This window comes from Glandiceps talaboti, chromosome 5, assembly GCF_964340395.1.
Source record: "Glandiceps talaboti chromosome 5, keGlaTala1.1, whole genome shotgun sequence".
Classification (NCBI taxonomy): domain Eukaryota; kingdom Metazoa; phylum Hemichordata; class Enteropneusta; family Spengelidae; genus Glandiceps; species Glandiceps talaboti.
In genome coordinates this window covers 3,402,451-3,419,557 of record NC_135553.1, presented here as the reverse complement: position 1 = coordinate 3,419,557, position 17,107 = coordinate 3,402,451, and the positions used below count along the sequence as shown (strand labels likewise).

At 36.1% G+C, this 17,107-nt stretch overlaps 1 protein-coding gene across 1 annotated transcript in view; it reads right to left on the bottom strand.

Annotated features, from left to right (window-relative positions):
- The window catches only part of LOC144435272 (uncharacterized), a 55,596-nt gene that overhangs the window by 20,676 nt on the left and 17,813 nt on the right, over positions 1–17,107 (bottom strand). The window contains exon 4 of the mRNA XM_078123860.1: positions 8,553–8,623. Within this exon, the coding sequence (XP_077979986.1) occupies positions 8,553–8,623 (71 nt within the window). The remainder of the gene's footprint in view (positions 1–8,552; positions 8,624–17,107) is intronic.

The window sequence follows — 17,107 nt, the reverse complement described above, 5'->3', positions numbered from 1 at the left end:
AAAGATTATAAAATGTCTCATATTTCCTGGAATAGTGGAAGATCACAGAATTTCACTGGTATTGTCACTGTTGTGGTGATGTCTCGCTGCTGATTATACGCTGCCTTGGCTATAAGTGTCTCAGTAACCTTACGGTAGCGTTTGAATTCAACACACAACACAGACTCCAAAAGCACAGGACATATCCTTACTGACCGAAAATATTCATTAGTACAAAACTGTACCAAGGATATGTATCACCAAACCTATAGCTTTTCAACCAGTTAAGATGTTATGTTTAGGTATTAAATGAAACTCAAATATAACTGTTTTGGATATGCAACTATGCTAGCAGTACAAATGTCGACATCAGACCTGACAAACAGAACCTGCTACAAACAGGGAAAGTAAACAAATGAACTGGATTAATAACACATGGCTCAGCATGCTGGAACAGCAGCGACTTCTATTACACACCATGGTTTGATAAGTACAGTCAGTTTTATGGCCTCTTTATGTATATATGAAATGCCTGGGGAACTAGAAATTTGTCTATGAATGTAAACTACCAGTATACATTATGTAAATTGGCCATAAAACTGTTTTTACTTCCAACATGTTGTGCCAAGTGTTATTAATACAATTTAGTCATTTACTTTCCCTTCTTGTAACAGGTTCTTGTCATCCATGGTCTGATGTCAGCAGTTGTAGCTGCAATAATTGTAGCATTTGTTTGATTAAGAAGGTTTTTTCCTTCTGTTTTTGATTTCTTCTGTTCTGTCGTTTAACCGAAAACAAACACTGCAAGTCCTGCTAGGCAATCGAAAATACACAGGTCTGCCTTGTGGATTTCTCTGCTAAATTACGCCCTACCTGCCAAAAAATTGGGACATTTTCTAACTCAGAAATTTATTACGGAGCCTTCAAGACCCAAGAAATGTTCAGAAATACCCAAATCCTATCAAAATCAACAAAATTAGCAATGCATCGCAACATTTTGAAATGGGTAGTACAGGCATGTACAGTAAGAACACAACATTTTTATTCCTAGTTTGATATCACTGAGTGGTGATGTTCCAGAAAGAATATATTCAAAGCTATCAGTAGTTATCCTCCAAAAATGTCTACAATAGGGAACATTCTTTTTTCCAGGCTATGATAGAATACAATAGAATCATTTATTGCATCCTTCAAGAAAACTACATTTCTTCATTGGACTTTCTGCAATAAGTGTTTGGTGTTAAAACAAACTAGTAGATATATAAACTAGAGTAATAATAGTTAACAAAATAACAAAATAAGGTTTATACGAAAGTTTAATGTCATATGCTCCAGTTAAATGAAACCTCCTTGTTGGTTTTATGACATTGTAATGTTATTGCAAGAATAAGCTGTAACTTGGCCAATGTCATTTTGCAATGACCTGCATAACCCCACAGTAAAGTTGGGCAGGGAAACACATGATGGATGAAAAGTTTTTAATTTTTACTCCACAAAATGACTTGACATACAAATGTACATTTGTGGTGATAAATTACTAACAAAAGACATCCTAAATCAAAGAAGTTACAGAAGCAATTAAAAAGACGATGCTAACTTAGCATTTCTACGCTGTATCCATTATTTTTTTTACAGTATTGATTTTTATCACTAAGTGGAATGTACATGTAGATGATACCTGGCACACATCCAATCATAAATTATATTCACTAGGGAGAAAAATCCACCACCTGCAAACACTTGTGTTCTTGGTAAACAAACAAACATTACCAGGTGATGTTACAGAGTTTCCAGCTGCCATTATCCTATCTTACATCAATTGGATGAAATACCAAAGTCCAAATGTCTCTTGTACAAACATACATATAGCTAGCTCGCTGTATCGTCTGGCATTTTTTACTACAAATATGTCTGCCATTCAATGAAAAGTGACATGAACACCAAAATGTAATCCTTGCATATAATTTCTCTCTACAATACGACCTATAAACATGATTTGAAAGAAATTTTCAACAAATAAATACTACAAAATGTCTGTGATAGGCAAGAACTGGCTTGATTTTGATAACTGACCTTGAAAGTCAAGAATATGATCTTAAACAGAAAGCTTGCACCATATAATATCATTATCAGGGTAGACACTTGAATTGAGTTTTATGTACTACAGTTTTTGGGTTTGGCTGTAAGTATTGATTTTTAACTACAACTATGGCCGCCATCTGATCAAATTTGCATGTTGCAAAACAAAGCGAAGTACACATGTTCCATATGATGTTTCACCCTTGTGCCAAGTTTGCAAAATATTTGATATAACATGTCTATGAAATGGTGCATTATGGATGGCAGATACCATTGTAACAGTGCCCCTCCCCTTTGGGGGAATAAAAGAACCCCCCCCCCAAAAAAAAAAAAAAAAAAAAAAAAAAAAAAAAAAAAAAAATGTTACTTTACAGACAAGAAAGACTTGAACACCATATAACTGAAGACACAGGCTTCTAAATTCACTCTTCACTTTGTGCATGGGCCAAGCTCACGCACAACAATTTGATACACAATGGTACAGAGATGCATAAAGACATAAATCTGAATATAATTAAGTTAAAACCTCCTTTTCTTGCACATTACATTCCAATCCATGTATGGAAAACTGCCCATGGTTGAGTCACATGCTGGCAAACGTTTGATCAACAGACCGGTTGATGATTTAGGGGCAGTGCATACAAAAAGCCTTTCAAATCTTTACCAGAATTTAGAGTTTTGTATGAATATAAAACTTACAATTTAAAGGCATTGTTTTCTATATATATATATTCAATTCATATTGCAGATTATACTGCAACATGTCTACACATTCATTTATAACATAACATAGTCCTCAAATGAGTTGGGCTGTAAAAGTCGGAAGCACAAACCACTTACCCTTTCTATACACAATGCGCCAATTGCAGTCACCATTCATGGAAACTCCAGCTTCAACAACACACAAATCATGACATTATTGCGATCAAGTAATCGTTCATAACCCCCAACTCCACCACCAACAATGAAGAACAGGACTTATTCTCATTGTAATCCGATTTCACAAACTTTTACATTCAGATAACTTGAATTATTTGAAAATGAGAATAGATCGTCTGTAACCGACACATATGTACTTTCAATAGAAGGGGTTGACGGGGTCATATCTTTACTGCCATACCAGGTAAAAATGACCTTTGACATAGTCATGCAGACAGTACAGCTGGTACAGTGCTAAGAGTCAAAAGGTTACTATACCGGCACATAAAACCTCCACAGAAAGCTATGAAGTGATGTCTTATCTGGTTGGAAACAGTTTTCCGGCATGAAGGCTTTTTTTCAGCTTCATCAGACTTTGCTCAAACAAACCATAATACTATGAATTGTCATAAGGACAACCATATGTTTAGTTTTAATATGTCTAGTCTGTAAGTACAAACACAGACATTCTCTAATCAGTTGTCAATCCCACAGGAAATACTATACAGGAGCTCTTGCTTAGATAGGCGTGGACAAATAGATGTGGCAGTGCTTACCTAAATTAACGACCAAGTTTGAATTTGGGTGAAATGTAGGTGTGAAAAGCAGGTGTTGGGAAGAACTGTAAAAGAGTTGGTTCAGACTCTAGACAAAAAAGAATGTTGTGGCTCCAATGATACATTTATAAAATAACACAATATGCTAATAATTCTGAAATCATCTAAATAATATCTGGTTTGTGAGGTTTGGATTTTTTCACACAAAAAATGAATAATGCATCTTCTGAATGACACTTATTAATAAATTCTTAATTCCATAACCATCCAAAATTATGAAATTTACCCTTTTTCATCTCCAAATATATGTATTTCACTGTCATTATTTAAAAAAAATTCTGATAATATAAAAATCTGAATCGACCTATTATTTTCAGATCCTTTGGCATTTTGAAGACAAATTGCCATCACTTTGGATAGGAAAGTCCATTCCTTCAACAGGCAGGAAGGTTACATTTTACTCCATCACAGTGTCTAGAGAAAACAGTGAAATGTCTCACACTTATATACTGCATGTATATTACTGCCCCAATATCATGGGCTTTTACACCAGAGGATTGGATAGAAATCCACCTGATATGAAGAAGGCAGATAACATCTTGATCCAAATGCACTAACACTCATAATTGGGGGTTGTAATATCCAACAAGCAGGAAGGTTACATTTTACTCCATAACACAGAGTGAACAGTCAAATGTCTCATTTTGATGTACAACCCATAACACCAAAGTAAGACATTTTCTGTATGTACCACAACTGTTTAAAGCATCCATATCAAGTGTACAAGTATACTGTTTCATTTGCTAATTGTCCACATTAAAAAGGCCACATGCTAGGCTTGTAAATAAACCAATTGAAACAGTATACTAAATTACACTTGATATGAATGCTATAAATGAGTGTAGCACATAGAGAGTGTTATCCATTGTATTGTATATGGCCCCATTTATGCAGTTTACATCTAAATGATAATATGAAGAGGACATATTTTTATCTAATTTTAGGTTTGAATATATGAACACTAGCAAAATGCCAGGCATGGTAGGGTAAAAGCAAGAGCAAACAGCATGGGGTTGTAATATCCAGCAACAGGCAGGATGGCTGTGTTTTAATCACTGTTAACAGAGAATAGTCAAATATCTCATTCTGATGTGTTGTATATTACTATATTATTACGCAGTCCCCAACATGGGTGTTTGCACTTGCAGATCACATGGTTATAAATGCCTCAATACAGATGGCTTACACGTAGATCGACTCAAAGGACTAGTGCTACCACTCTATTTGCAATTCTAACTGACATTTTGATTTTGAATTTTGCTGCCCTTCCTCATCTACGATGACAATGATAGCTGTGTCCCACTGATCACAAATGGTGTTCCTCTAGGTATATACACCATTGTTGGTCATATGCATAAGACATATATTAATCGTGCCATCAGCATATTAAAGCCCATTTTTTATGACCTGGGAGAAATGTACTGTGCGACTTAGGGGGGGGGGGGGGGGGGGGGGGGGGTATTTGAAACATGTTTTCCCCAGACTCTTGTCTTAGAAGAGCCCCCAGTGGTGAGAGTCTGGGTAAGCGAGACTAGGGAGAACACAATCTGTGTCTATGATTTCATGTGGCCATAAATGTAGGACAGAGGACTTCATTGTACAAAACATCTGTATTTGTATTCAAGCTAGGGAGTTACGGTTGGGTAAGGTTGCCATAGGAATATGGTTTAGACCCCTTAACATAATGTAAAGTTCATTTTGATCAATAACAACAAATGGCTGCTGTTCTACACTTGACCCATTAAGGTTGCACATAATACACACTGTATAATGTAGTTCACAATGAGCACACTGCAGCAGTGACAAAGAAATGGTTAATTCTCACATGCCAGAGTATGGTGTTCTGCTGAAGCAATAAAGCTCTAGGTGGTATGTCTCAGATGGTGCCATAAATAGACTGGTTTTATGATTATCACAATGATGCGAACACTGGACAGTAGCCAAGTACTAAGTAGAGGCAGAAATATGACACCAAGGTTACACTTCTATTTTTGGCTCCAGAACAACCACTTTACCGGCCTTAAAACTATACATAGCTTTGTTTTGAAAAAAACAATCAAAACATCAAAAACAACTGTGCATTATAATTTTCACTTTGTATGAACATGCAGTATAAAGTGCTGCTTACCATTGCACACCAACAATAGTTACTACAAAGAACGTCAAGTCGTATTTATTTTTTTTTTGCACATTTTCGACATAACGAGGCGTTTTTTTTTGACGAACAACTCATAACATTTACTGTAACAGGTAGATTTACACTGACTGTAAAACGAAACAAAGCAATATATTCGAGACATCAAATCAACACAATTACCATCAGTCAAAATCAGTCAAAATCCAATCAAATTATGACTGTTTTGACAAATTTCACATTTTGATATTAAAAGCAATGAAACCAAGTTACCATATCATACTAGCCACCTGTCTCATCAGGCTTCTCATCCTATGATCCAATCTAATATCTTGTAAGTGTCATTTCTTCTTTGTCATAAAGGCCATCTTTGCTCAGTGTGCCACATCATTGTATGACTCCAAATGCATTGAAGCATACCTTTTCATCCCATAAATCCCACACTATTTAATTACGCCCACATTTATGCATGTTTTGAAGTACAGGTACCAGCTATAATTCATAGCTACTGCAACTTTATTTCATTTCTGTACTAGTAGATTTAGCAACATTTTCACAATTCAACCTTCCCATCTCTGTTTTCCTTTTTATTATTATTATTCTTTATTTCAAGCCAGCGGCCCATACAAATAAAAAAGAAAAGAAAGACAAAACGCTAAAATGTAACACTGAAGTGAAATATGTCATTCCTTTTTGAGGGCAACAGAATGTGTTTCACATGATTGACTTAGTCTACTCGAGTTTTACTATTTGATGGATATTCTGCAGACTTTCTTTTTCACCATGTTATTGTCGACTTGAGCTTTACTATTTGATGGATATTTTTAACCATGTTATTGTCTACTTGAGTTTTACTATTTGATGGATGTTATTGTTTTCTGGTATTGTGACATGATTTATTACTAGTTGCTACGTTACCATCCTCTATCAAACTATATTCACATTGACTATGATTAATGATAAAATACATGCACATTTTATTTCCACACAAGACTTACAACATACCACCAGAATTAAAGTAAGTCTGGTTGCCCTTAGTAACTACCAGTTTAATCTCAAAAACTCTACCGCATATGATACACCAAAGTTTTCACTCCATCTTTCTAATTTATTATTCAATTTTCACTTTTTTGTTTATATCTAGTTGTTTTATTTTACTTGATAATTATTGAATTGTCTCTAGACATATTACACCAATCAGGCAATGAATGACTTAATGTTATAACAAAATCGATGTCATTTTGCCAGCCAATATATGCAAATTACCTCATTATTATCCATGTAGAACTAGTGGCTACCCAAAGACCAGGACATTTCTCTGAACAAATATTTACCAACTGGAGAGTTAGGAAGGTACATAACAGCTTTTCAATCTGATATTACTACAGCATATATTGTGTGAGTGTACTACAATATAACCAGGAAGTCTTTGTGTAGGCCACAGCCAATAAGAGAGGTGCATGTATTTATGTTGCATTCAATATTAAACAACCATTGTTGTGTGCTCCGTTAATTGAACCTGTCATTTTTTCAGCCTCTCTGTATCACGGTTTCCAAACATTTTGTATAAAGTGTGAATTTTTACCCTTCAATAGGAGCCATTTTTTTTCAAACTGACCACCTTGTGGAATAAAGTTGCAGGCATGTGTAAAATGTTAGGTGTAAATTGTTAATGTTTTGAAAGAAATTATCACCATTCTCTAATACTGCAGTCTGTGATATGCAAGAACCTTGCACATTCAAAATAGAAAGATCAACCTCACAGCAGCACCTGTTGGGGTTGCAAGACCTTTGGGAAATTGATAAATACATGTACATGGGACTGATTTTCAAAATTATCCAGTTAAAAGTAAATTTTTCATTGATATGCAAATGGTCCAGGCATATACACTGTCTAAATGATATTAACCCTGACACAAATAACAAGTACACATTTAATATCCCAATAACCAATGCGCTATAATCACACAAGTTACCAGCGATCACACTGCCATTAGACACCTATGAGACTGGCTATAAATGTAGACAAATGTAACTGTACACATACATGTTCTGGCGTTTGGCAAGATGCTTTTGCACAAGTTTCCTTTAAGCAAGTTGAGAGTACATAGAATAATTAGTTTAAATAGTACCACTACACATGGTAAATTCAATAACTGTTTTTGCAGTACTCAGTAAAACATACTAATGCCATGTACCAGTTCTAAGTCCCTTATTTCCTGTCCTATTTGTATCTTTAATGAAAGGAAATATGTCATTTTTAATTTTTTACAGTATAGAGTTGATAAAGCTAGATTTTGACATATAACCTTCAAAGTTAAGGTCAAGGTCAAAATGTATAGTCCCAGATAATAACTGTTGTAGAAACATATTGTTTCTATTGTACCAACCCTTAAATTATACGACGTCCACTTCAATTTGGATACATTGCTAGATTATATGCTTTTTGACCTCTGATCTTGAAAGTCAAGGTCAAGTTGAATATTCTTAATATAGAGTTCAACAATGCTTATAGGTGTAGACACTTGAATTGGGTCTGTATACATTTTTGAGATATAGTACAAATAAAAAAATAATTATGTACTTACAACAAAATTGTCAGCTTGCAAATAAAAAAATTATGAAATTGCAAGAATTAATGTGAGTATGCTCATTGTAACATCAAGATTTACTTGTAGAAAAAATATAAAAATGCATGAATGGCTGAGAAATGGTTGCAGACAGAGGACAAAAGGTAGTTGACAAGCACTGATACACCGATAGACAAAACCTATTCCTATAGCCCTCCTGGCATAGCCTAAAGTTTTAGCTAATTATTACTTTACCTGTAGTTTTGGGTGGTCTACCTGGTTTTCTTCTAGTATTAGACGATGAATGCAGGCTTTCTACCCTTCTCCTGAAACAAAATGAAAGGAAATTTAAAGTCACTTTGAAGAAAATCTACAAAGATTTTGACTCAAATTTCAAAAAAGTGTCATTTTTGTAATCAAAGATATGGCTAACAGTGTCATGCAAGTCATATCACATGAACTACAAAAGACGTGGTAAGCTAACATCATTCTCTTACATACCGACAAACCATTTCATTAACACCCATCTTATTCATATAGTGAAATGTATAGTCTAGTTCCTATAAGATACGAGTTATGATTACATCCACTCTCTCGTATAGTCCGTCAAAAATGTTACCAATAATCTGGCTGTTCATTAAACAATATATTCAATCAGTACAGCTGTTTTGACAATCGTAGAAATTTAGCATTTAATTGACCTCCACATCCAGACCGAAACTAAAATCATATGGGGATGCGATGTAATCACGTTTTAATATATGAACACTGTTGGGGGTAGCACAGATTTCTGTGCTAGAGTAACGACTTTGACTATACAAGAGAATGGACGCAATCTTAACTCATATTATATAGAAACAAGTCATTGACAATGACATAGTACCCGCTATAATTGGGTTTTAAGGAATTATCACTACTCTGATCACGCAACAACACTTGTGAACCTAAATCAAACAGACTTAGATATGTTGTGTCTGCTTGTGGGCCATGGAACATGCCTACAACAATAAAGGATTGGTCGGGTATGGGGGATTGTATCACGACGAAAATGGATATACACATGTATGTCACAGAACACTGTTTTAATACCAACTTTGAATGAGATCTGTTCAAGCATGTCTGAGTTATGGCTTTGGACATAGAAAAATCGCAAACAAAATGGCTGCCAGGCGGCCATATTGGATCATATCACAACAACAATGAATATGCACATGTATGTCATAGAACACTGTCCTAATACCAACTTTGAATGAGATCTGTTCAAGTATGTCTGAGTTATGGCTTTGGACATAGAAAAATCGCAAACAAAATGGCTGCCAGGTGGCCATATTGGATTGCATCACAACAATAATGAATATGCACATGTATGTCATAGAACACTGTCCTAATACCAACTTTGAATGAGATCTGTTCAAGCATGTCTGAGTTATGGCTTTGGACATGGAAAATTCGCAAACAAAATGGCTGCCAGGCAGCCATATTGGATCGTATCATGACAACAATGAATATGCACATGTATGTCATAGAACACTGTCCTAATACCAACTTTGAATGAGATCTGTTCAAGCATGTCTGAGTTATGGCTTTAGACAGGGAAAATTTGCAAACAAAATGGCTGCTAGGCGGCCATATTGGATCGAATCATGAAACAAATAGACGTGCATATGTATGACATTGTATGTTGCCCCTGTACCAAGTTTGAAAAAAATCAGTCCAGTCATCTCCAAGAAACAGCTGCAGACGGACGGACAGACGGACGTACGGAACCCAATCCATAAGTCCCCGTCCCGGACTTCGTCCGGCGGGGACTAACTAGACTACCAAATGAACATCTCAGAATGAGGTGTCTTTTCTGTCTGTCACTCGAGGTGTGTCTAGTACCTACAGAACTTGTCACATGACCACATCAACACCTTTCCATTCTGTCACATTTTCACAAAATGTATCAAGTCCTTTTCATCAGCACAGACATACATATTACTAGTCTGTGATATTAGCAACATATGGTCTCATCCAATCAGTTGCATACAGTAACAAAATGTATCAAGTCCCTTTCATCAGCACAGACATACATATTACTAGTCTGTGATATTAGCAACATATGGTCTCATCCAATCAGTCACAGTAACAAAATGTATCAAGTCCCTTTCATCAGCACAGACATACATATTACTAGTCTGTGATATTAGCAACATATGGTCTCATCCAATCAGTCACAGTAACAAAATGTATCAAGTCCCTTTCATCAGCACAAACATACATGTCTGTGATATTAGCAACATATGGGTCTCTTCCAATCAGTCACAGTAACAAAATCTGTTAAGTCCCTTCTAATCAGTTGCACATATGGTAACAAAATGTGTATAAGTCCCTTTCATGGCGCCATATTCATTAGCCTAGAATCCAGTCATGTGAAATTTTTGTTCTTGCTATTCCCCTACAACGCCTGACCTCTTGCTGCAATGGCCATATTCAAACCCACAATTTTGTTATTATTTCCAACGTTCAAAGTCGATTTGATATGTCTATGTCTATAGTCTATCTATTTGTGTCTATGTCTATAGTCTATCTATTTGTGTTTACATCATACACCTGAACCCTTCGAGTTGGTTCTAATCTTGTGGTGACACTACTGACATCATCTCACTGTGGAATATTTTTACAAGCTAATAAGACTTTGCACCTTTTTTCTGGATGCATTCAAACAAACAGCCACTAGCAAAAGGCCAGGCTTAGTAGAGGAACATCGAGAGCAAAAATCCTGATACTACTACTTTTATTATATAGGCTATATAATTACACAATGTTATACCATGGGCAAGTCTCTTTTAAGCAAATCAAAACAAGAATATCAAATGTACAGAATGTCCTCTTTCTGCTCTACATGCATGTATTCAAAAGTGGCATGGCTCAACTGTCTACTCCTAACATGCTTCCACATGACTACAGACTGAAGTCGAGATCTTTCCATTCTGCAAAATATAGATTATGTCAACACCATTCTGTCGCATATACATGTACATCGATGACGTCACTATATTGTTGCACACCTTTATAAAATGAATGTATAGGAAGATCATTTCCTTATCACACTTTCAGACAGTGTTTACTTCCTTTTCATCATTCCCTACATGTAAACATATAATCTGTCTTTTTCCACTTGTCTCGTCATAACAAATTTTATCAAATCACTCTGTATTCTCCATCATTTGACAATTGGCACATTACTTAGTTCTCAGTTCTTGCAACACCAAAGAGAAAGAACCAGGGAAAGAACCTGACGCATTAGTATGCAAAGAAGACAATGTGCATGTAAATACTAAATGCACAAAGAGACAATGGTAATTACATGTGCAATCTAGCAAGTCCACTGGCATCAGTGATGTAAGTACCATAAGTAAATAATGTCACCACTTCTTTTTAAACAGAGACAGAAAAGATATAACTGATCATAGACCTCTATAACAAGTCATCACTGAAACCAAACAAGCTGACGAATTCAAGCACCGCAGGAAAACTTTTTGTTTGAGATCAATGTTCTCCCCACTATAGAGAAAGTGCAGTGCAAACATTGTCCTTGCCATCAAGGCCGCCATGCTTGCCAGGTTTCTGTAGTGCTGTGTTCTCCTCACTACAGAGAAAGCATTGTGCAAACATCGTCCTTGCCATCTTGGCCGCTATGCTTGTCAGGTTTCTACTGTGCTTCAAAAGTATTCTACCATCATTGACCTTTAGTAATCTTTGAATGACAAAATCATAATATTTTGACAAGAACAGAAATGGCTGATCCTCAGTGTACATGTGTGTACCAGTATGTGTTAAAATAACCATGTAAGACCTTGATCCAGTGTTGAAGCTTTGAAGACATGCATATTATATGCTGATCACTATGAATACCAATAAACAAATTACCATGTTATTTTTATGTAAATTAATATGCAAATTACTCGCCATCCTTGTAATCTATCCTGGGGAGAACACTGGAGATCTAACCAAATTGAGAGGAATTGCTGTACCTGATGATGAAGAGTTGCTGCCACTACCTACCCCTTTCTCTTACACTATACATGCACACCCTGTTATCTTGACACACTGCAATGACAAGGTACACCTGAATTCCTCTGTCAAAAAGAAAGCACACACCTAGTCTGGATGCCAACATGGTCTCTAAGTGAGTGGAGGTGTAAATCGTAACGATTCCGTATACGGACAAGACTAGCACATACCCAGCTTCTTTTCATCAATATTAACGACAAGTCATTCATTTCTACGAAAATGGACTTCATGTAAAATGCCTAGTATAACTATAAGAAAGTGAGTATGTGGACTGGTACAACGCACAGGGTACTCCTATTTCACTGCCATGTCTACAGCATTTTACAATTAACATATTACGAATATTGAAAAAAGATTTCAAAGCCATATTATATGCAATCAAATTTATATTGAACCAGGATATATAGATACCCTCAGATATAGGACTAATGTATTCATCACCAAATCATCTAAGGATTCAACATTTGAAGTTAGGGTACTTCCTTCCAGTATGTGACATTCTCATTTCTAAATGCATGTACATATTGTCATGATACAAAGACAGCACACTTCAGAACCCTTGAACAGACAGAAAGTCCAAGAAAGGTGATATACAGACATTTTAACGACACAGCTACCATCAGCTTCCCCAATCATCGTTCCACATCACATTTCTGCCCATGTTTACTTGACAGCTGGAATTTGCATACATAATGATATCGCTGGCATTGTTTACATGTTAATCATTAATTACATAACTCAACAGCAGTATGTACAAATTCATGGCTAGCTTTCTTTGTGAAAGCTAATTCATTATTCACAAGGGAGTTTCAACAAAGGTGTAGCACATATATGGTTCTACATTACAAAAACCTAATGTTAATACTGAAGAAAGGTGACTCTGTGATGCTCAAAACAGGTCAATAATCCAGGTGGTCAAAGCCAATTAACACAAAGTTCGTAACTGTGAATAACAGAGGGGTAGATAAGCGATTGATAAGTGGCTTTAATAACACATGGAGTACAGTGAGGGCTGCTGCATACCAAATCAATAAAGAATGATAGAGACACACTGTAATATGTAAGCCCTGTGATAAAACATCAATGGAGCAAGAGTAGACTGCTATTAACTCTTTTAAAAATGCAAGTTTGTCAGTTTATTGGAGAATAAGTGGCGCCAAAAGAATCTTGGAATAAGGCTTCTCATAGATTATATGAATTTGAAAATATTTATGCTTCTTGTGATCCACGAAATTCCCTTCAAGTGCATGCACTAGTAAAAAAAGAATATGAAGTCACAATATTAACTGTCAACAGATAGTAAAGTAAGTATTGTCCTGAGTCTATTACATGTATATGTAATGACAATTCTTGGAGACAAACTTGTGGGTATCACATCACCACTATAGAGAACAGACTAGAAATGTCTATTATATTGGGTGTGAATGAGTCTCTTAATCCTTCATCCTACTGTCACTGTCGTGACTGTCACCCTTTAAGCATGTCTTTTGTTTTAAACTCTCTTTGAACACTGCTGAACGTTGTGCAAAATGATACTTCGGGTCTTTACGTTTTTTTGCAAATGACTCAAAGAGTTTCTATTGGAAAAGGTCAAAGGTTAGTATGTGCGGTCTATGACCGCAAATGAAGACCGTCACGCAGTCAGAATCAAAATCACTGTTTCACATGAGTTATGTTCTATTGAAGTTGCTTGTTCCTAGCAATCTCATTTATGAATACTGTAAACCTGCATATTTTCACGACTAGAAAATATTGCGATTTTACAGTCTTCATGTACATGTAGTTCACAAAGATTAATTTTCACTAATAACCATACTGGTACATTGCATTATGCAGAAATATATATTTTCGCTACTACTTATTTTTTCATTTTTGTTTTGTAGCGAAATTAGCGAAAATAAATCTTACACGAACATTTCCAGGTATACAGTATATATAATAAGTGATTCTTTAAATTTTGACACAGGAATTTAATTATTGTGAGATTATTGTTGTTTTTTCCTTGGGTAAGTCAGAACGTGATTTATCAAATCGTCCATTGCTGCACCGTGTCACATATGCTACTTTTTGCTGTAAGTTCTTTTGAAAAATGGATACTACTGTAGGCCAGGGATTAGAAAAAACTACACTCCAACTCTATTACTCTCGCTAGTAGCCCCTTAATGTTTTTCTTCGCCGTTTGATTGGTCGTGAGTCTTCGATGATATCATCAATATGGTTGTCCTTGTTCTCGGAGTCATAAAAGTCTGTTCCTAAAAAATTTTCATTTCATTCAGTCATCAAAAGCTATCATTTCACTGTCGAAATCCATGTGAACAAACATGTTTGGTAACCTGATACAAGTACTTATTTATGCATGTATACTATACTAATTACTATACTATACTATACTATACTATACTATACTATACTATAGTGGTACATACACAGGAACACGTTTTGAGATCTCCGACAGGCTGTCAACATCCAGTTGGGATGTATCTCTGACCCTAGCTGCAATAATTGTGGCATTTGCTGTGATCTTGAGGGCCTTTCTTCTGTTTTTGTGCTTTATTTTGTTCCGATGTTTCACACATAACAGGAAACAAAAACTACAATTCCTGTAATGTAACAAGATCAAGCTGAAAATGTGAGTGCAATGTCAGCGTAGTGCCCATTTCAAAATGCATGTGTTGCTACATTTGCTGATTTTGACGGAAACTGGGGTACCTCTGAACACTTCTTGGGTCTTGAAGACTCCGTAATTAATGTTGGAGTTAGAAAATGTCTGATTTTTTGGAAGGTAAGGTGCAGAAAAATCCACCCAACTTTGCCGTTTAATCTAAATTGCATCCATGTATTTGCTTTTACATTATAGGAATTGTAGAGATTGCTTCCAGTTAACACATTGGAATGAAAAAAAGGACAAAAACAAGAAAAAACACTCAAAATCACATCAAACGCTACAATTATTGCAACTACTCTGGTAGTCTCGCTGCCAGACTCGTGACTATCATCCCTAATCTGTTTATGTATGCCGAGCGGCTTAGCTGCGAGAAAAGAGGGACTAGTCCCAAGTCTGGCTGGAAGCGTTTGGATAAAAATACCCGCCAATGAAACTTGCGAATCGACAAATTGTTCAAACATACTAGCTACTGAATATTCTATATCCAGGAGGAGTCTGTTATAAATAGCGACTTATCATGTGTTAAGGATTTATTTACTTCAATGAATGACAATGTCACTCATTGTTCATTGCGTAATGTCAAGAGGAAGAAAACAAGCTGCCGCATTTACCATAAACACTGTGTTTATGAAATAAACGTTAACAATACCACCATCTACGACACTTTAGTTCAAGTTTAGAGGCCATGTCAAACATGTGACATCTCGGCTCGTGTTGTTCACCGACACTACTTACGTGACACTAAATAAAATGTCACTAAAATGAACAAAATGGTACATTCTAATTCCCAAGTATTGAATTCTAATCGAAATGAAAGTGATGTGCAATATTTTTGTACCCATCAAACTTGCAGAGATCGGGTCAGAAAGGGCTTCACTAGCTAACAACACATGATGCAATGTCTCAATGTGGGCAAGTCCACTGCCCAGGGATGGGTGGGCCGTGACAAAGTTTCGGAACAGTCCGTTTTTACGTGTACATGGTGCGTGACTAACGACGCCCAAGGAAATCCAAATCTATCCAGACATGATATGATTCTTTTTTTTCAAATCATGAATACGTACCAATCAACATTTAGAAATACATGTAATTTTGATTTTTTTTTGGATGTTGATATCGATTTTTTAACATTCGTTTTTTTGAAACTCATCGAAAATCAAAACATGAACAATGTTTCACTTTCTTGAGCTGTTTAGGGGGCACTTTTATCCCTACATTATTACAACATTTGTGCCACTAGGTTCGAATCAGAGAGATCACAGGGAAGTGAACCAAACAATGTCTTCGTTAATATCCGGCCACATGATGTGGCACAATACATCGATAGAAAACCGTTCAGGTTGAGAGGTAATCACACCTAAGGTATAATAAACGAGGTCAGAATACTGGTTTAATAATATTTTTCGTAAGTTTTCCATCTTCAAAAAGTTCTATGCTTGTGAAAATAGCGTCCTCCTGCTACAACTACAAGACCTGTCTGGTTTCATCGTAACGTATTTTCTTCAACAAGTGGATTTCGTGTCGAGCATTTAACCAGCCAACACAGGTATCATTTGCAAATCGAAAACCTCCCCGTAGATGCGAATTTGCATCACCATCTTCGCTGCTCAGCCTTATGAAGTCTAACACCACAAACAGATCTGTGCGATTTAGGATAAGACTTGAATACTAATTACAAGATAACGAATGACTATTAGTTTCAACCAAATGGGTGGATGTAATGTAATAAAATTTGATCTTTCTCTACACTGTATCAATGTGGTCACCATATACTTTAACCAGTGTTTTTGTTACCGAAGACATCATAGCCTTCAGGACAACAAATGTAACCATGACTGTGCGTAGGCTAGGCGACAACACGTGTCTTTGTTATGATCGCACTACGTTGAGATGTCATTTGCATACTTTGGCAAACCCACATAATGACGACATCACATTCCTTTCCAAACGCTTCCAGCCAGACTCGGGACAAGTCCCTCTCTTCTCGCGGCTGCGACACTTGGCATACATAAACAGATTAGGGACGATAGTCACGAGTCTGGCAACGAGACTACTACTCTGGCCCAAATATCGCATTACTTTACGTTAT